We start from the raw sequence: 20,327 nt of genomic DNA, 5'->3' as shown, positions 1-20,327 counted from the left end.
TTTTTTTTTTTTTCCTTTAAGACGATCTTTGTCTTCTTTAATATCAAAGAAGACTAGGAAGTAGATCACGAATTGCCCCCAAATTTGGCCCATTTTTACCAAGGGTATGACAAACGAGCTCCTTATTAAACTCTTTCACTTTCAAAATAGCAATTTAAAAATATATATGATACTGTGTGTTGGTTATATCATTAGCTAAACAAAAAGAATTCTTTCAGATCAATCTCAAGTGAATAATATTTTCAGCCGTTATCAAACCTCTTAGCTTTGCCTTTCTGGTCATTGGGGGAAATCCCTTCCTTGGTTATTGGAGCTACCCGGTGCGCGGTCAGCTGTCTGTCCAAAACTGAGGACCTGGTGGCTCCAAGCATGGCCCAGACCAGAAGGCAGGTTTGCATTGCCCTAGTCGCTGGTGTGCTCTTTTCTAAGCTGCCTACTTCGGAAAAACTTGTCCTAGTAATCTCCAACATGGTTCGCTTTCTCCTACAATCTACCCCTCTTCTCAGGTTTAGAGAAAAAAAAATGTGCCTTGTAAAGACAGAGTCTGGGCAAGAGATTCCCCCAAGCAACCCAAGGAGGAACAGAGCCCTACCTGCTTCCAAAGAGAGAAAGTTAGAGGGGAAGGAGGGGGCTCCAAAAAGCTCTCCTCTTGAGGCAGGTGTTTCTTTTCTGAGTATGTCACCTTTACCCTTAATGTAGGAGTCACTGCAGGAAATTCACACCCTCGTGGGCTACCCTCTGAGCAGTAGTTAGTTCTGCATGAAACAGGAGTGTACCTCTCGCAGCTAGCTCTCAACCCCCACCTACCCTCTGCCTGGGGTTGGTCCAGTGAGCAAACAGGAGTCTCTGGGCCTGGGGACACTGATGGCACATCCACGGAGGACATTTGCTTGTCTGCGACCAGGAAGGGCTGGGGGAGGGGCCATTCCCCTCTCTCTGTTGTTGAACCACTGGTGCTGGCCAGGCACCTATTGTGTGCCAATCCCTGGGGTAGTAGGCATATCGCATGGGTTATGATCCCATTTTACAGATGAAGAAACTGAGTCATGGAGTGTTTACGTTATTTGCCCTGGGTTGCTGAGTGACGTTTCTGTCTTTGAGCTCAGGAATTCTCTGTCTTTGAGCACTGTTTTCCACACTTTGAAAACTGGCTTGGGAAGCAAACCAGCGGCGTCCCATATTCATTTTTGGGTGCAGTGGGAGAGTAATCTTGTAAAATAACTGCGGTTGCAGCATTCTCAAACCCAGGAGCTGAGTTTGAAAATCACTTTGTCTCCCTCTTGGGGAGCAAATGAGGCCAGGGTTTCTATCGAGGGTGGCTGAACCCTTGGGTTCCTCTGCCCTCCGTGCTGTCCTCAGTGCCACGAGAGGCACACGGACTCGGTCACCCTGCTTCTCTCCCTCCCGTGAAGCTCCTTTCATTGAGAGCAGGAAAGTGTAGCAACTCCTACTTACAAACAGAAAAAGGAAAAGTTGGCCCAAAGTGTGAGGATCCTTTTTCCATTTGGCACCCACCGCCGGCACCGCCGCTGTTCACAGTCCTGCCCCCTCCCCTCGTGCAAACATGACCCACCTTCGTAGTTTGGCACAAGGCTGTGCCGAGCAGCGTTCACTGGCGGCTCAGAAAGGCTTTTAGCTGGAGTCGGGCTGCTAGGCACTAGGGGGTTGGCGTAATGCCACTGGCATTCACCACTGGCTGGCAGGGTGCTCAGGAAAAAGCGTGCCACCTCACACGGGGATGCTTGGGGCTGCCCAAATTTGGCCGGCAGCATTGGCTTTTTGCTGCTAAAGACGTGAGAGTCCAGAGGGAAGTGTCCATAACGGTAGGAGAAGGGCAGGCTGTAGGACGGGGCGTACAAAAGGTCGCTGCTTTCTGAATGGAGCTGCTGTTCTGGGGGTGCCGGCGCGTTCGCCGGGGGGCTGGCTCTCCAGTTTCCCAGCTGGCTGCATTCCAGTTTGTCCATTTGGAACGAGCTGTATTGCTGCATGGGAAGGAAGACGGATGCAGGGGCCGGTGAGAGACTGCCCTCCGGCCTCACCAGACCCCACCCTCTAGGACTTAGTTGCATCCCTGGGCGCGGCCACAGCAGGGAGGCCCCACTGGGGACAGGTGCACAGCCAACAGTACACAGTGACCCAGTCCCTGTGTGGGAGGAGGTCTCCCGAGCCCGAGCTGACCACATGTGCTACACACACACACACACACACACACACACACACACACACACACTTTCTATTAGAGGTTACAAACTACATTAAAAAAAAAAAAAAAAAAAAAAAAAAAAAAAAAAAAAAGGAGAGCCTGGGTAACTTGGTCGTTAAGCGACTCGCCTTCAGCTCAGGTCATGATCCCAAGGTGCTGGGATCAAGCCCTCCCTCGGGCTCCCTGTCCAGTGGGAAGCCTGCTTCTCCCTCTCCCGCTCCCCCTGCTTGTGTTCCCTCTCTCGCTCACTCTCTGTCAAATAAATAAATAAAATCTTAAAAAAAAAAAAAGGTTCTCATTAGAAAATAAATGCGATGGAAACACAATGCGCTAAGCCACCTTAACGCGGATCCCAGCAAGCTGATGTGCCTTCCTAATTTAGTCTTTTTTTCCTAGACCTCACGAGCCCTCCCAGACGTTAGTTTCACGTGCCTCTAGGCGGTGTCTCTGCCAAGTGCCCGGGATATCCCCAGGGGACTTGGCCATACTCCACAGGGAAACTTCTGGGCCGGAAGACCTGCTCTGCGGTCAGAGGCTCGGCGTTCTCCGACAGGCTGGTGGCCCTGAGCACCCTCACCCACCCCCGGCAGGGTGCCTGCTGCACCCAGCCCCAGCAGTTCCCCGGGGGGTTACCTGTGGGGGGTAAGGGTTTGTTCTCAGCTTTGTCTTCATCTTCGTGTTTTTGGGTTTAGCTAATTTCCTAGTTTCTTGTGAGGTAGACAAGGCAGTCCTCCAGGAGTCCTGGCACTTGGACGTGGACACCTGGTCCAGGGACAGCTGCAGTTCCTTGTATTCGATCTCCCTGAGAAGCAAGAGCAGGACAAGTCCTGTCCAGCGGGCTGCGGGGGAAGGGCGGCTTCCCTGGCCCCAGCCCCTGAGCGAGTGCGTTCCCGGACCTCCAGCACAGCGGATCACTGAGCTTGGGTGAGACAGGACTTGAGCAGGGAGCAGCCCACCCTCGTGAGAAAAGCCCTCCTGAAGGCTTGGGCAATGCTGTGACGTCAGTGTTATCTGGCAAGAATAGCGGGGTGTGGGGGGTGTCACTTTAGCACTCTTCCATCCTGTAGCTCCCAAACAGGTTTCCCAGCGACATGGTGGGCCATGAGGAAGTGTGTCAGGGCAGAAGGAAAGGGCAGAAGCACTACTTATCATTCAGTTAGCACCCAGGGAGGCGTGGGTGGGGGACCACCAAGGGTCCAGGAGCCTGGCTGCCAGCCTCGCCCATTTCCACAACAGGCGCCAGTTTGTACCCTGAAGAGCTAACTCGGCAATGTCATGTTCGTGGTTGGCAGGGGTGAGGAAGCTGCCCGGAGTACCAGCCCACACTTGGCTGCTAGGGAAGAATCATGAAGGGGCCAAAATGCTTTCCTCCCTACAGTTTTGTTAAACTCACCTCTAGCTCTAAAAAATCAAAAAAAAAAAAACAAAACCAAAAACAAAATCAAGAAACCAGCAACCTGGCAGTCATTCTATGAAAGATCTGAGAGCCTAAATCCTTCCTACTCTAGAGCACACTTGAGGACCTTGTGGGGCTGGGGGACGGCCTGGACATCAAGTTCAGGGCCAGAGCTGGGTAGAGGTGATTTCACATACAGTAGCCATGGTGGGTCCACAGTAATATATGGTCCCAGGGAGACCCATGTCCTGCTGTGCCTAACGGTCTTGAAAGTATATGCAACTGATGGGTCACCTGGACGGCTCAGTGGGTTAAAGCCTCTGCCTTCAGTTCAGGTCATGATCTCAGGGTCCTGGGATGGAGTCCCACATCAGGCTCTCTGCTCAGCGGGGAGCCTGCTTCCTCCTCTTTCTCTCTGCCTGCCTCTCTGCCTACTTGTGATCTCTGTCTGTCAAATAAATAAAATCTTAAAAAAAAAAAAAAAAGTATATGCAACTGAACTTGACCTTCGGGGATTTTTAAAAGGGCCAAACGCTCATAATTATCTGCAAAGGGCTGTCTAGAAAGACAGGAGAAGATGTGAGATATCTCCTGTCCCACATGGCAGGAGCACGTAAGATGACCCCGACATTTGTGGGCACAAAGGGCATAAATTCATATTCCTGGTCCCGGAGGTACATCACCTATACGTTCTGTGCAAGATGGAGGGCAAGGGCACCTGCCCCCTGCCCCGGCCCCCCACAGCTGGTCTCTGTGGTCTGATCTTCAGCTGTGCCTGGGGCAGGGCTCCCTTTCCAGCGTTCACCCAATGCCCAGAGCCTGGCTCTCCGTGCCGAGTACAGAAATAGTTTGGCTCTTCCCAAAGGAACAGATTGTTCAAATAAAAACAGAACAGGAGACAAATGAACAGTTTTGGAAAGAGAGAGAGGGAGGGAGCGATGGTGCTTGTGGGAGCGGGCTGATGAGGGACAGGAGGAGGAGAGAGAGCAAGGAAACAAATACGTCTGACTTACGTGAGGACATAATTGACACTCACGATGCAGTGCGGCCGGGACGAGCGGCTGTTGTGCACGACGGTGGCGTAGCTCTGCACCCACACCCAGCCGCCCAGCTTGGACAGCAGCCGGTAGTACTTGGTGGTGACCTGGCCCTTCACCAGCACTGCAAGCACAAGATGTCATGAGTCCCGAGGGGCAGTTAGCAGGCCCCAGCTTGGGGACATCGCCCCTCATGAATAACCCACAGTCCCAATTCTGGAGCTTTTCGGGGTCAAGGACGCTTCTGAGAACTTGACAAAGGAATGGGCTTTCTCCACAGGAAGGTGCATGCTTGGATGCACACACACACACACTCACACACACGTACACACACACGCACACACGCACACACGCACGCAGGCAAGATTTCTACCTACGGCTTCCAGGGGTCTCAGTAGCACTCCCCTCCCCCATCAAATGTAACAGTCACTGATTTCATTGGGAAAAACAATTAGTCCCCATACAACCTTTACACTTGGCAGAGCGATAAAACTGGTTCTGCTTTTCGGTTTCCCAAATGCCATGATTATGTTATAATCCCCCAAACCCTTAATCCCCCAAACCCTTAATAGGCACCAGGGGGAGGGGGTGGTGTAGTTATTTAAACAAAATAATAAGTACATTCAACCAAGTGTCAAATCGTTGTTGGTATTTGCTACTCTCCAGAACACGTGTGTACTCCCAGAGAGACTGCTATTCTGATGCCTTTTATATTTCCTCCCATCAGCCCCACTTTTCCTTGGGCCTGTCAATTTTCTATGTGGCATATGTAGGAAAGAACTCTGCTTGACTAGTCTCTTAACACTGGGCCTATAGGCCCATCTTCCACGCATGGGCGCAAACTCCAGACTGCTAAGCCACACTCCCATCCAAAGTCTCTGTACTCATTTCTCCCAGGGCCTGGAGAGCACAGGCTGGAGGGGAAGGAAAGTGCCAGAAGCTCTGGGTGGGCAGTGAAGAGGAGAAAATCCCAGTTAGCTTTCTCCAGGGAGAGGGATGCCAGCACAAATCTAAAATGCATCCCTTGATGCCCAGGTCATGGCTATAGAGCATTCCTGCTTCTCAAAGCACGGCTGGCCCTAGGGCCCTAACTAGCAGCCACCTGAACAGGGATTTGGAGAGGTGGCCAAAATTCTGTGCTTGCACTAGTTGGCACTGAAAAGACCTCCTGGGGGCTCACAGACACAGAAATTTAGCCTTCGTCTTGTGCCACTAGGTAGAGCCTCCTCACCATCTGCCCAAACACTCTTGGGGTTCTCCACTGCCTTTTGTGGCTTTTCATATTAAGGATGCCTCTTTATCATCCATTTTAACACCTGCTTTAAAGTATTCTGGTGCAGAAGAAAAAATATTGCAAATATGATAGTCAAAGAGCTACAAGCCTTAATATATAAAGAGTTCACATGGATCAATGAAAACATTAAGACCCTAAGAGTAATATGAGAAAAGGACCTGAAAAAACAATTCATCAAAGAATAAAGATAAATGAGAAACAAGTGTTCAATGTATTTGCTTAGTTCAAAGCTAGATAATACTCGTTAAAAAAGAAAGAAATATTGTATGGTTCCATTTATGTGAAATGTCCACAATAAGCACATCTGTAGAGACCACAATAAGCAGCTTAGTGGTTGACAGAACTGGGGGTTGAGGAGCACCAGGAGTGACTGCTGATGGGTACCAGGGTTCTTCTTGGAATGAAGGAAATGTTCTAGAACTCAGTAAAGAGTTCAGTGTGAGAGTTGCATGACATTGTAAATACACGGAAAACCTCTGAAAATGGTTAAAATGGTGAGTTTCATACTATGTGGATTGTATCTCAAAGAAAATAATGAACTGACAATGGGTGATGTCAGCTAAAGTACGGTGGGAGGCATTGTCATGCATTGAGAGAGGCATGGATTGGTACAGTCCATCTGGGAAGCAGTTTGATGGCTCATATCCACTGACACAATGACTTCACTTCTAATAATTGATCCTGTTATAAGCAATTCTGTTTATAATTCTGGGAAAAAAGGGAGGGGGAGACCTGAATGCCTAAGAATTAGGGAAGATGGTAAATAAATTTTAGGGTACTATGCAGCTATTGGAATACTGATTAATATGAATTTTGTAATATTAATAAATTAATAAATATTAATAAATTAATAAATCGGTAGGATACACCACACTAACTAGGTGAAGGATAAAAATAGATGCAGGAAAAGCATTTGACAAAATTCAACACCCATTTATGATTAAGAAAAGAACCCTCTCAACAAAGTGGGGATAGAAATGCCCACTGTACATAATAAAACCCATTCACGCTAAGTTCACAGCTAACCCCACACTCAACAGGGGAAAGCTCTCACCACTTTTATTCAACAGAATCAGAAGGGCTAGCCGAGCACTTAGGTAAGAAAAAGAAGAAATAAATGGCAACCCAGATGAAAAGGAAGAAGTAGAATTGTCACTATTTGCAGATGATACAGCATATACAGAAGACCCTAAAGAATCCATCAAAAAAACTCTTACAACTAATAAATGAATTGAGTAGAACTGCAGGATATAAAATTAATATACAAAAATCTGTTAAGTTTCTATACATTAATAATGAACTGTTAGAAAGAGAAATTAAGAAAAAAAAAAGTCCCATTTACAAATTACATCAAACAGAATAAAATACTTAAGAATAAACTTAACTGAGGAGGTGAAAGACCCTAAAAACTACAGACATTAATGAAAGAAACTGAAGGAGACAGAAATTAATGCAAAGGTATCCCATGTTCATGGAATGGAAGAATTCATATAAAATGTCCATACCATCCAGAGCAATCTACAGACTTAGTGCAATCCCTATCAAAATTCCAGTGTCATCCTTCAAAAAAACAGAACAAACAACCCTAAAATTTGTACGGAACCCCCCAAAGTTCCCTAAAAGATGAAAAGCAAAAATAAAAAGTGGCATTACATCGTAATGAAAAGCTTCTGCACAGCAAAGGAAACCATCAACAACCCACCGAATGGGAGAAAATATTTGCAAATTATATATGTGATAAGGGGTCAATATCCAATATATACAAAGAACTCACACAACTCAGTAGCAAAAATAAATAAATAAAACAGCCCAACTGAAAACTGGGCAGAGGGTCTGAATTGACATTTTCCCAAAGACATACAGGTGGGCAACAGGTACACGAGAAAGTTCATCACATCACTAATTGCCAGGGAAATGCAGATCAGAATCACAGGCGACACCCCCCCCCCGCACCTGTTAGAATGACTACTATCAAAAAGACAAGATTTGACAAGTGTTGGCAAGGATGTAGGGAAAAGGGAACCCTTGTGCCCTATCAGTAGGAATGTAAATTGGTGCAGCCTCTATGGAAAACAGTAAGGAGATTCCTCAGAAAATTTAAGACAGAACTACCATCTGATCCAGAAATTCCAATTCTGGGTATTTCTCTGAAGGAAACAGATACTAACTTGAAAAGACATCTGTGCCTGCATGTTCATTGCAGCATTATTTACAAAAGACAAAAAACGAAAGCACCCTAAGTGTTCATCTGTGGATGAACGGATAAAGAAATTGTGGTGTATGTATGTACACACACAGAGAGAGGAATTCTGTTCAGCCACTAAAAAAAGAAGGAAATCCTGCCATTTGGGACAACATGGGTGGACCCGGAAGGCATTATGCTCAGTGAGATAAGTCCAAGACAAATACCATGTCACCGCACTTACATGTGCAATCTAAAAAAAAAAAAAAAAAAAGTTCATAGATGCAGAGACAGACCGGTGGTTGGTGGTTGCCACGGTGAGGGGTGGCAGGCGGGTAAAATGGGTGAAAGGGGTTAAGAGGTACAAACTTCCAGTTATGAAATATTTATTTCAGTCTTGGAGGGACGCCAGGGTGGCTCAGTCAGTTAAGCATCTGACTTCAGCTCAGGTCATTATCTCAGAGTCCTGGGATCAAACCAGAGTTGGGCTCTGTGTGCAGGAGAGAGTCTGCTTCTCTCTCGGCCTCTCTCCCCACTAGTGCTCTTGATCTCTCTCTCAAATAAACAAAATCTTTTAAAAAATAAAGTAAATAAGTCTGGGTATGTACTGTCTAGCATGGGGACTTTAGTTAATAACACTGTATTTATTATGTATGGAAAGTTGTTAAGGGAGTAGATCTTACAAGCTCTCAAGACAAGAAAAAAATTATAACTATATACTGTAATGGATGTCAACTAGACTCATCGTGGTCATGTAGCAGCACATACAGATGTCAAATCATTATGTTGTACACCTGAAACATTTATAATGTTACATGTCAATTATGTCTCATTAAAAAAAAATAAAGACAAGATTCAGAAGGGCATAGAGTACCTGTAGGAAAAAGTGCACACACACGCATACACACACATATACCCCGGCTAACTGTGTGATGTTGGACAAGTTACTAACCCCCTGTGGCTCAGTTTCCCATTTAGAACAAGAGGATAATCATACTCCCCACCTCACCCGGCTACTAGAAGGATAGATCATCTGTTTGAAGCTTTAGAACAGTGGCAAAGACCCACAGCAAGGATTTGATACATATTAACTCTTGTTATCTGACTGGTCAAATTATAAGTAAGTTTCATTTTCTTCTCAGCTTTTCTTTTTCTTTTTCTTTTTTTAAAGATTTTATTTATTTATTTGTCAGAGAGAGAGCGAGAGCGAGCACAGGCAGACAGAGTGGAAGGCAGAGTCAGAGGGAGAAGCAAGCTCCCTGTGGAGCAAGGGGCCCGATGTGGGACTCGATCCCAGGATGCTGGGATCATGACCTGAGCCGAAGGCAGCTGCTTAACCAACTGAGCCACCCAGGCGTGCCCTCAGCTTTTCTTGATAGTCTACATTTCCAACAATAAGGAGGTATTCATTTTTTAATGAAAGTGAACACTTGTTTTTCCCATGTATGGGGGTCGGGAACTGGAAATGCAGCATGAATCAGGCCACAGGCCCCCTACTTAGCTCCAGGATGCCATCCCACCCAGACGAGGGGCGGGGCTCTCTGGGACAGGGCAGACACGAGCTCTCTTCTTCCCAGGCTTGGCATGTGCACCTGCGCGGGCTGCCTTGACAGGAGTGAGATTCCATGCTGAAAAGTACAGACAGAAGTAGCAGCAAAGAGCTATCTTTCTAATGCTTCTCCTCTTGGGGTTTGCTTTTTTTTTTTTTTTTTTTTTTTTTGAGATTTTATTTATTTATTTGACAAAGAGAAAGAGATCACAAGTAGGCAGAGAGGCAGGCAGTGAGAGAGGGGGAAGTAGGGGCCCCACTGCGCAGAGAGCCCAATGTGGGGCTTGAACCCAGGACCCGGAGATCATGACCTGAGCCAAAGGCAGAGGCTTAACCTGCTGAGCCACCCAGGCGCCCCTGGGGTTTGCTTTTTTACAAGCACAATCCACAGTTTCTATTTCCAGCTCAGGTTTGCAGGCATTGCATGCATGCCACTGTGGGAGCCAGGCATCCCTGGAAGGTGGGGCCAACAAATCTTGAGGGCACAGCTGGGACCCCAGGCTGGGTGTCCTGAGTCCCTTTCCTCCAAGTGACCCCTGTGGGAGGAGGAGGCTGCAGTCTCCAGAAGCTTCTCTATAGCTATATGTGAAAGGAGAGGTGGAAGTTTAAGGAAGACTCAACCAATTTGCCTTTGGCCCCAGAAGAGATGCGGTAAGATCCAACAAGGGTCCCACATGTGGATTTCCCAAGTGGCCATTCCTTCCTCAACAGAAATGCTGATGAGGCTCCTCAACTTTGAAGTCTGCTCCTAGTGGTATCCATAGCGCCCCTGGCAATAAGACCGTATGCTTTTCCTTTTTCCTACCTTGTACTTCATACTTTACTTCTTTCTTTTCTTTTTCCCCTTCGAGAAAGAGCGAGTGCGCATGTGCAGCAGGAAGAGGCAGAGGGAGAAGGAGAGAGAATCCCACGCGGACTCCATGCTGATCATGGAGCCCAGTGTGGGGCTCAATCCCACGACCCTGAGATTGGGACCTGGGTTGAAATCAAGAGTCGGACACTTAACCAAATGAGCCACCCAGGTGCCCCCATACTTCCCTTACTTCTTCCAACATTCCTAAAACCGATCCGTAATCATCTAAGCCAGATACAATAAAGCCAGTTTATCCCAAATATTTCATATTAGGATTCCAATGGGAGAAGTTGCCGAGATTTTATTTCTGACCCTCCCTACCTCTGCTGGGATGGGGCTTAGATACGGAGACCAAACAAACATAGCCACTGAATTTTTGTGTTCTTCTCTATGACCCATGGTGATAGTCCACGTATCAACCCAAGTTGAAATCCTAGATGTTTAGTCACAACATTTCTTGGTTTGCTCTAGCTCCCCCTCCAGTCCGTCATTCTTAATTGGCTGTCTGAAATGATCCCGAGGTGGAGGGCTATGAGTTAAGGCCCTGCCTGGAGGTGAGGGACGGGGCCAGGCTGGAGACTCCCCTAAGCTGTGAGCTCTGGGGGCAGAGGTCTTGGCTCTGGAGCTTCCAAAACACAATATCCCCAACCATCATGGTCCAAGATGTTTCCAAAATCAGGGTCGCCCATGCTGGCATGGAGGCCAGTGGTCGTGATTTTCTGAGGCCACTTTGGGGTGGAGATTCTAGTTCCGTGAATTTGCTATCCAGAAAAATAGGTGGCCTGCCCGGTTCCTCTGGAATTCCTCTTGAAGGCACAACTAGACCTCTCGGCCTCTGAGAGGACAGTAAGCCTTGGCCTGGAGCGTAATTTCTATTTGGTTTTGAATATGAAGAGCTGAAGAGGACACCAGAAATGCCTGTCTTGATTGAATAGTGTTCCCCCAAAAGATATGTTCTGCCTTCTGACCCAAGGAACCCACAAATGTGACCATATTTGGAAAAAGGGTCTCTGCAGGTGTCATTGTTAAAGATCTCAAGACGACATTGTTCTGGAATGGGGTGGGCTCTACCTCGACACAAATGCCCCTCTAAGAAGAGGAGAAGACATACGCCGGCGGAGGGGGTTGGGGGAGGAGCAGCCAAGGCAGGGACTAGAGGGAAGGACCCGCAGCAGCAGATGCTGGAGAGGCAGGAAGGATCCTCCCTCGAGGCCCCAAAGGGAGCCCAGCCCTGCCGACACCTTCAGTTCGGACTTCTGGTCTCCAGAACTGTGCATGAGAGCATTTCCATTGTGTTCAGCCCCCGCCAGGAAAACACCCTCCATGGGGAAACTGGTGGGTGCGATCCCAGTGCTCCTCCTGCTTTTATCCTCTGGGCTGGCTCTGCCTTGGGGGGGGGGGCAGTCGGTGAGACTCAAGAAAGCCCCATGAAGGGGGTGTGCATGTTCCCCACACAATGCCCTGCTCCACGCTGAGGGTAGGATGGGTAGGACAACACGGAAGCACCTTCAGGAAGAATGTCCCCAAGAGCCACATTGTGGCACCGACCACTGAAGCTGGGCTGAGCCTGACCCATCTGTATCCCAAAGGTACAGTCTACACGTCTAGATGTCCCAAACTGCTTCCAGGGATCAGGATGATGCGTGGATCACGCTGCACTTTCTAGGATTCTGTACTGCTCCATCGCTCGTGGTCCCCCCTTCACACACAGGCTCCCCACACTGTCACCTGCAGGACCAGGACACCTCCACCTCCAGACTCTGCTTGGAGGATAGGATCTAAAAAAGGATCTGGGTATGAATTAAATGTAGTCATCCATTCCCAGTCCAGAGACAAGCAAGGCCAGCAGCAAAGGCTAGTATCACTTAAAATGCAATGGTCACAGTAGATTAGAAACTCCTTTCAACTTTGTCTTTCATTTGAAGATCTCTGTCCCCTGTTCCATAGAGTTAGGCAAACTGGTGTCCCATGTACCACACAAGCTCATGGATGGGCTCTGCTGGTGGCCCAGTGCTGCTGTTACTCTGGGTGCCTTTGGCTGGTCAGGTGTTAGCCACAGGCTCTGCTACTCCCTACTGCCCTCCAGCTGCCCATTCATACGTGTCACCGGCCTAACCCCATAAACATTTGGGCTTGTACCATTTAAGGTACGTTCTCTATGGGTGTCTACTATCATATTGCTATAACAGTTATTTCTTGAACTCTGTAGACCACACATTCAGACTTCGAAGCCTTTCTGGGATATCGAAATGTCTTGACAATAGGACATGGCCTGTGTTCTCTGTGATCTGGGCCCACTGTGGAGAGAGGCCTACCTAGAGAGCTAGGGGGACATTCTCTGCCCGTCTTGTACAAATAGCTTTGTGGACATCCTAGTTCTTCTGAACTGCTGTGTCCACAAGAAATCTGTCTAGTGTCCCTCAACAGAAATCATCGGGTTCGTAGATGTCAGTCCCTTCCCAAGCTGTGTATTGGCCTGAGGCCACATGACTGTCAGGCCTGTGCCAGGGCCCACATTCAGCAGAGCCACCTCGGGATGGTGGTCAGGAGAAGGCTTGGCGGGGGTGGGTGGGTCAAATATATTCCCTAGAGGATCTGGGTTTGTTTGACCCTGCAGAAGCTTCAGGGGAAAGTGCTGGCCCAGTCTGACTGGTGGGGAAGGCCCAGGTCCACAGGGACACAGAGGCCGAGGTGCCAGGGCCATGCCAGCCCTGTCTTGCTGGCCTCACGAAGCCCGTGTTCTGCTTCTCCTCAGGAAACTAACTTTCTGGAAGGTGTTGAGTTCTCTTTCTTTAGGGGCTGTGCTTTCTTTGGACCCTGTGGGTCCCTGCTCTGGGTTAAGATAATATTTTGAACAATGTGTGAAAACCATTTGGCTGACTGTGCTCCTCCAGAGCCACCACGGCCTTATGTCTAACCCTGCTGCTGGCAGAGACCTTCGCCCCCATCTCCCGGTATTCCTGGATTTGGGACGCCAGTGTAGAGAAAATCTGGCCTTGGAAAATTGGACAGTGACTTCCCTGGGTGCTGGCAGATGTTTCCTGTGCTTGGTGACCTCATCAACTACGAGGACGGATGTGTCTGTGTGTTCCCCTGGAAGAGGAGGCCAGCGCCCCCCAAGGCCTTGGAGTTCTGAGGGTCACCATAGTCCTGACCACCTCTGGCTGCCTTCTGTTGTGGCGGAAAGGAAGTGGCGTGCCTACCCTCCTGGGGCAAACACCAAGCCAGCTCCAGCTGTGATGAGAATGAAGGACTTGGCGTGGCCCACTGGGGATCCAGGGTCCAGGTGAAGCCTGGAGGGCAGGAGGCTGGTGCCCGGCCCAGAGCCCTGCCATCAGTTACTGAGCACCACGGGACAGGACCAAAAAGTCACATTTCCAAATGATGAATCCTGCCTTCTCAGACTTCTCACCCGACTCCCTGAAGCCGGCCTGTCCTTGGGGAAGGACACAGAGCTCTGAGAGAAGTCCTCGTCATGGGCTGACTGTGTTCTACCCAGATTCATATGCTGAAGCCCCCTCCCACAGTACCTCAGAAAGTCACTGTATTTGGAGATAGGAGCTTTAAAGAAGTAACCAAAATAAAATGAAGTAATGGCGGGGGGAGACCCTAATCCAGTATGGCCGGTGTTCTTACAATTAAAACAGATGAGGACGCAGATACACACAGAGGCACGATCACAGGAGGCCCTCTGAGGCCACAGGAACAAGACGCTCATCTACAAGACAAGGACAGAAGCCTCCGGAGAACCCAGCCCTGCCAACACCTTGATCTCAGATTCAAGCTTCCAGAACTGTGAGGAAACACACTTTTGTGGTTTAAGCCTGGGGTATTTTGTCATGGCGGCAAGCAGACCAATACGGTCCCCATAAGGATCCGAACAGCGTGAGGTGAAAGCAGGCAGGGCTGGAAGGAGCTGGACACATCCTCCTGGAGGAGAGGTGACAGCAGACGACACCATACGAGGAGTGAAAACAGAACTGGAAAGAGTGGGGTGAGGCTTGGCTTCCCCCAGCTCCCACGGGGCAGGAGTCTGGGTGTGGACAACACTCAAACTGACCAACTGGGCCCCTGGGCTGTGGGGGCGACAGGGCCCCTCAGAGAGAGGTGACCAGTGCCTGTGAGGACAAGATGACCGCCTGGGCTGGGAGGTGAGGAGCAGCTTGTGGAGGGACGGCTGGACGGAGAACACCTTCTCGAAGCCTGGAGACCAACGCGGGGGGCGGGGGGTAGGCTGACGAGACACAGCCCTTTGGACCTTTGCTCTGACAGATGCCTCATCGCATCCCTCACCAGGGAGCGCACCCAGCAACTTCCGACGGCCCCATCTCCTCCCTGAGGCCTTTCTCTGGCAGAGCCCACACTGACAGATGTGGGGGAGCTGGGGGATTAACAGCCCCGAGAGCGGCCATCAGCCGATGACTGAAACAGGAACATAAATGCCTCAGCTCCCCCGCCTTGGCGCCATGACCGAGTCCCAGACAGACAAGCCCCTCTTAAGACTCCTTCCCCTCCGTGACTTACTTCTCTCTCCCTTGACCATGTTTTGGCCGCTGTCCAAATAAACTGCTGTCCTTGAACTCTAGGCTCAGGGTCGGCTCCCGGAGTTGGCCCCTTTGGCCCCAGTTCTGTGCGTGGGAAGGAGACTCAGAGCCCCAGCTACCTCACAACACAGAGATTTCCAAACTGCCCCAACTCCACACCCACAAAGACCCGGCTTCCAGAAACCACGCTCTGCACGTTGAATACGTCCCCTTTTTCGTCCGGGAGTCCCAGCTTTGGAGGCGAAATGCATGGCTTTCCTGAAGGGGATATCCAAAGAATGTTCCAATCCTGGAGCCAAGGGGTGAGCTCTGGGAGACTAATACCCACCCCTATTTGTGGTAAGAGCCTCTGCTATTTCTCACTGTGGAAGGTGCTCTAGTTTATGTCAGGAAAAGCTGGGGAAGGGAGTCTGAGACAGACATGGGGCTCATGGCGGATCCCCAGGCCGCGCCCCATCTCCCGGCAGCCTGGCTGGGGTATGCTGGCTACCTCCTCTCCCAGTAGTGGTTTCTCCACTGTCGCGAAGGTCACTGTACAGTAGCAATACATTGTCAGTATTGCTATTTTTAATTTTCTTTGGTTTACCAATTCTACCCATTTGGAGAAAATTTAAAAACAACCGTGCTCCCTCTGGTTTCTAAATGCTTCTGTCTTTTCCTTGTGTCTCCTGGAAGCCTGTAAATGTGTTCCCTTTCAGGGCTCCCTGTCGAGGTATCTAGAAATACCAAGTTCCAAGTGGGATAAGGTGAATCTGTCATACAAACTGCAAATAAATAAAGTCCTTCATAAGCCGGGTAAGTTTGGGAAGATTGGGGTTCCTGATGCAGCAAAGACGGACCCATGTCTCCACGTCTAAGAGCCACCTTGTGGCGGAAAACGCTCAAGGCTTGAGAGCCAAGCAAGCCTGGACCCCAGTCCTATCTGACTCAGCTGCTGTCCGGCCGCAGGCCTCCACCCCTGGGGCTCATCTGCTCTGCTGGGCAATGGGCATAAGGGCCGCCCAGCTCCCCTCAATGACGAAAGGTCAGAATGGACACATGAAAAGCATCCAGACGTGTCGGGGTCACAACAGCCTCACGCTGATCATCACTGTGGCTTTTATTACATTTCCAAAGCACAAATTATATTTATTTCCCCTGGAAAAAAAAAAAAAATCCCTGCTCCCCTCTATGAGCCAGGCAGCAAAAGAGATAAGAAATGAGATTTAAGGGACACCTGGGTGGTTCAGTCAGTTAAACATCTGCCTTTGGCTCAGGTCATGATCCCAGGGTCTGGGATCAAGCCCCACATCAGGCTCCTTGCTCAGTGGGAAGCCTGCTTCTCCGTCTGCCTGTGCTCCACTTGCTGTGCATTCTCTCTATCTCTCTCTGACAAATATATAAAATCTTAAAAAAAAAAAAAAAGAAAGAAAGAAAGAAAGAAAGAATGAGGGCGCCTGCGTGGTTCAGTGGGTTAAAGCCTCTGCCTTCGGCTCAGGTATGGTCTAAGGTCCTGGGATCTAGCCCCGCATCAGGCTCTCTGCTCAGCAGTGAGCCTGCTTCCTCTTCTCTCTCTGCCTGCCTCTCTGCCTATTTGTGATCTCATTCTGTCAAATAAATAAATAAAATCTTTTTTTTTAATGAGATTTAAAATGAAGACTTTTAATTCCATAAGTTTTCATTCTCCGGGCTTAGAGGCCTAATGTCCTCCAGTACAGCCCCACTTTGAGGAGCAACTCTTCCTGCAGGTAATTTGGGGGGATATCAGGGCTTGCTGGGTATCAGGGTCCTGACGAGCTCCTGCCTCCATAGAAGGGGGTTGCGGACCTGTGGGGTGGAGGCTCTCCGAGCAGCTGCCTGCCTTCCCCACCTGCAGTGGTGGTGACTAGGAATGTCCCTCCTAGGTATCCCCCCGGCGGTGTGGAGATGAGGACCCTCAAGCCTCTCTTCCCTTCTAGATTGTTCCGTGGTGATGCTGCTGCTCCACACCCTCAAAGCAGATGCCTCTTCATCTCCCGACCACTCTCGTGACTCTAGAGCACATACTCTCAGCTTACTCTCTGCCAAGCAAGTCTCCCCAATAACTCATTCTGTAATCGACACTCCCTACCCCTGTACCAGCCCCCGTAGGAACGAGGCCAACCTATAGATCCCGTCCAAATGGTCAGCACTTGCTTCCTGACCAAGCTGCTTTCAAGAACGACAGGGATGTTTGTATCACGATTTGGTTATTGAAACACAAGAAATATAAAGGCGGCTCACAACTCTGAGTCTGTCCATGCACGGCGACCTCTCCTCGCTGTTGTGAATCAAAAGGGAGCAGCAAGAAGCTGTGTGAGTCTGCCTAGCGACACCCTAGTGACTGCCATGCCCAGTGGGATGAGAGACGGCTGGGCATGCAGACGATGCGGCCAGAGCGAGCAGTCCTTGACCTGCCGTCCACCCTCAGCCTGACACCAGCCACTTGTCCTCGAACGCCTCCTCATCAACACAAAGCAAAGCGAGAATGGGGGCAGGAGAAGATCCGGCTCCTCTAAGCTTCTCCACCCCCTTACCAAGCACCCCTGCGCCGGCCATTGGCACGGAAGGCTGGACCATGAGAAGATGAGGTATCCTGCTCCATGCCAATTCCGGAAGAAAAGTGTCACTTTTTTAAACATTTCAGTGACTTGAGGCCACCCCGGTGCCACGCAGATGTTCACCCAACGGTCTGCATTGGCGAATCGAATACTGATTATTCCCTCTTTCCATGCTGACTTCTCCCCACCCTGGAAACCTGGGGTCTCCCCTGAGCTTGCCAACCAGGTGGTGGACAGCGGTCAGAGACTGCCTGCTGCCTCTCACTGTGTGACCCCAGGCAAGTGGCGGAACCTCTCTGAACCTCAGCTCCTCCTCAGCAGTGAAAGAAAGCTATGAACAGGAGAAGCTCCCTCACGGGGCTGGCAACATATTTAACCACTTAAACCAGTGCCCGACAATAGTAAGGACTCTGTATGTGCTGGTTCTTTCGCTGGTTGCCCTCATTTGCAGCCGGTGTCCAGATGTCACAGAGACATTCAGGTTGTAAATCCACCATCTCCAACCCACATCTCCACCATCTCCAACCCCGCCACATCACCGGAAGGTGAGCTTGCACGGCTGAGATCGGACCCGTAGCTGTGCTTAATGGAGGGGTGGATGGAGTGCGCAGGACTTTTAAAATTCACGTGTGCACAGCGGATGACCATGGTACCAGACAAGGGCCTCCCGGCTCCGCCCAAACCCCGGCTGCCCCGCCCACAGCCCAGCATCTGCTCAAGTGAGCTGTACTCACGGAGGTGGTGCGCATAGCGGAGGTGGAAGACGTCACAGCCGTGCACGTGATGGTAGAGGGTCTTCTCGATCAGGTCCTGCGGCTCATACCCGGTCAGCTCGGTCACCCTGGGGGGAGGGGGACAGTGGCTCCGTGGGTTACGCGGCTCTGCTGATCGCCTTTCATTTAAACTAATACTGGTTTGGCCAACGAATCAAGTGCTAAAAGGCTCAGGGGAGGGGGGTTGATGTTGGTTTTGGAAACCAAGAATGATCTTTTTTACAAGAAGACAGTCTTTGAACTCTAGCCCGGTGCAGGATGTAGCAGTGTTTGTGAGCGGGAATGTTCTTCTGAAACCACCGTCTAGAAGAACATTTGATGGCTTAACATGTTTTCCTTTTTTGGGGTCAAGCTTCTCTGGGGGCGCTTACACCTGAACTTTGATGCCGATAGTGGGAGAAAGACCCACTCTCCTGGAGCTTTTGGGTGACAGTCCAATGGGAACCTTTGTTTTTTTATTATGGTAAAATATGCATAGTAGAAAACCTTTGCCATTTTAACCATTTTTAAGTGTACATTTAGTGCAATAACTACATCCACAACGTTGTCGGACCAGCACCCTTTCCAGTTCCAGAACTCCCCACTGCACCCAGGTAACCCTCACTCTCCCTCTGTCTCTATGAATCTTACTATTCTAGATATCTTACAAGTGGGGTGCCTGGGTGGCTCAGTCGGTTAAACGGCTGCCTTTGGCTCAGGTCATGATCCTGGGGTCCTGGGATTGAGTCCCCCACTTTGGGCTCCTTGCTCCGCGGGAAGTCTGCTTCTCCCTCTGCCTGCCACTCCCCCTGCTTGTGCGATCACTCTCCCTCTCTGACAAACAAAAATTTTAAAAAGCAGGTATCACAGAGGGGTGGAATGCTGTGGCATACGTCCCTTTGTCTGGCTTCTTTCACCTGGCATCATGTTTTCAGGGTTTGCCCATGCTGTGGCTTGTGATAGAGGTGGTTCGTTTTCACGGTTAGGTAATGTTCTAGCGCATGTAGATATCACATTAGGTTTGGCTGTTCACCCACTGCTGGCCACCTGGGAGGTATCCACATCCGGAGGTGGGCTACGGGGTGTGTGAGCCCTGATGTCTTGCCGGATGCCGTGGTCTCAGGACGCCCTGGTTGGGCAGTGGCTCATTCAGACTAGCTGGAGCCAGTGACCCCTCCTATGAGTGGAGCATGGTGGTGCAGCCCCCAGAAAACAGTAGAACAGCCCCCACAAATAGCATGACTGCAAGGTAAACCTTCAATCTGCTGACGAAAGGGCAGCATGTCCCTGGACTTTCCTGCCATTGTCACCTCTCTGTTCTCATCAAGCCCCAGGAATGAAGATTCTCTTCAAGAGGCCCCACATCAGCTTTGTGAGGAAAAACAGCCCTCAAAGGTCCAAGCCCACATCATCACTGGCCTTCGGATTACTCCCTCCGGAGGTGAAAAGGGCAGGCGGCAACGGTGTTGCCCCTCAGGCCCTGGGCAGCTGAGCTGGGAGCTGTGCCCTTGGAGGAGGTGGCCCTAACGTCTTGGTGACAGATATTCAAGAACAGATGAAAGAGGCGGGAGAGAAGGATTCTAAGGGAAGGGAGGCGGTTCTGGGGGTTAGAGGTGGGGCCCGGACTGGGAGTCCCGCTGATTTCTGTCTGAAATGTTGGCTAGAAATGAAACAGGGAAACTTGACCTCACTTTCATTCTGTAACCTGCTCCCCTTTCTGTTGAGTTCTGTGCGGGCTTCGGGTTGTAAATCTCCGGGAGCCTCATATTTCCCTGGAATTACTCACTATTTGGTGTACACATTTCCATGGTGTTCCTCCAGGGTGGGAAGGAGATGGAGCTGGAGGTAGGTGGAAAAGGAACTTGCCACAGCCTTTCAGGGCTCGGGGGACGTGTCTAAGGGCCACCTAGAGCTTCAGGCCCCACTGGAGTCGAACTGTGTGGGAGGAAAACTGAGACC

The 20,327-nt window shown here is 49.9% G+C and overlaps 1 protein-coding gene across 1 annotated transcript in view; it reads right to left on the bottom strand.

Moving 5' to 3' along the window:
• SIM2 (SIM bHLH transcription factor 2) overlaps positions 1-20,327 on the bottom strand; it is a 51,976-nt gene that overhangs the window by 2,922 nt on the left and 28,727 nt on the right. The window contains exons 7-10 of the mRNA XM_059164707.1: positions 18,351-18,457; positions 4,613-4,760; positions 2,837-3,005; positions 1,574-1,982 (exon numbers count right to left, since the gene is read on the bottom strand). Of these exons, the coding sequence (XP_059020690.1) occupies positions 1,574-1,982; positions 2,837-3,005; positions 4,613-4,760; positions 18,351-18,457 (833 nt within the window). The remainder of the gene's footprint in view (positions 1-1,573; positions 1,983-2,836; positions 3,006-4,612; positions 4,761-18,350; positions 18,458-20,327) is intronic.

This window comes from Mustela lutreola, chromosome 2 (genome assembly GCF_030435805.1).
Source record: "Mustela lutreola isolate mMusLut2 chromosome 2, mMusLut2.pri, whole genome shotgun sequence".
NCBI classification, from domain to species: Eukaryota; Metazoa; Chordata; class Mammalia; order Carnivora; family Mustelidae; genus Mustela; species Mustela lutreola.
The sequence above is the reverse complement of the archived record's forward strand: the minus strand, read 5'-3'. Positions and strand labels throughout refer to the sequence as shown.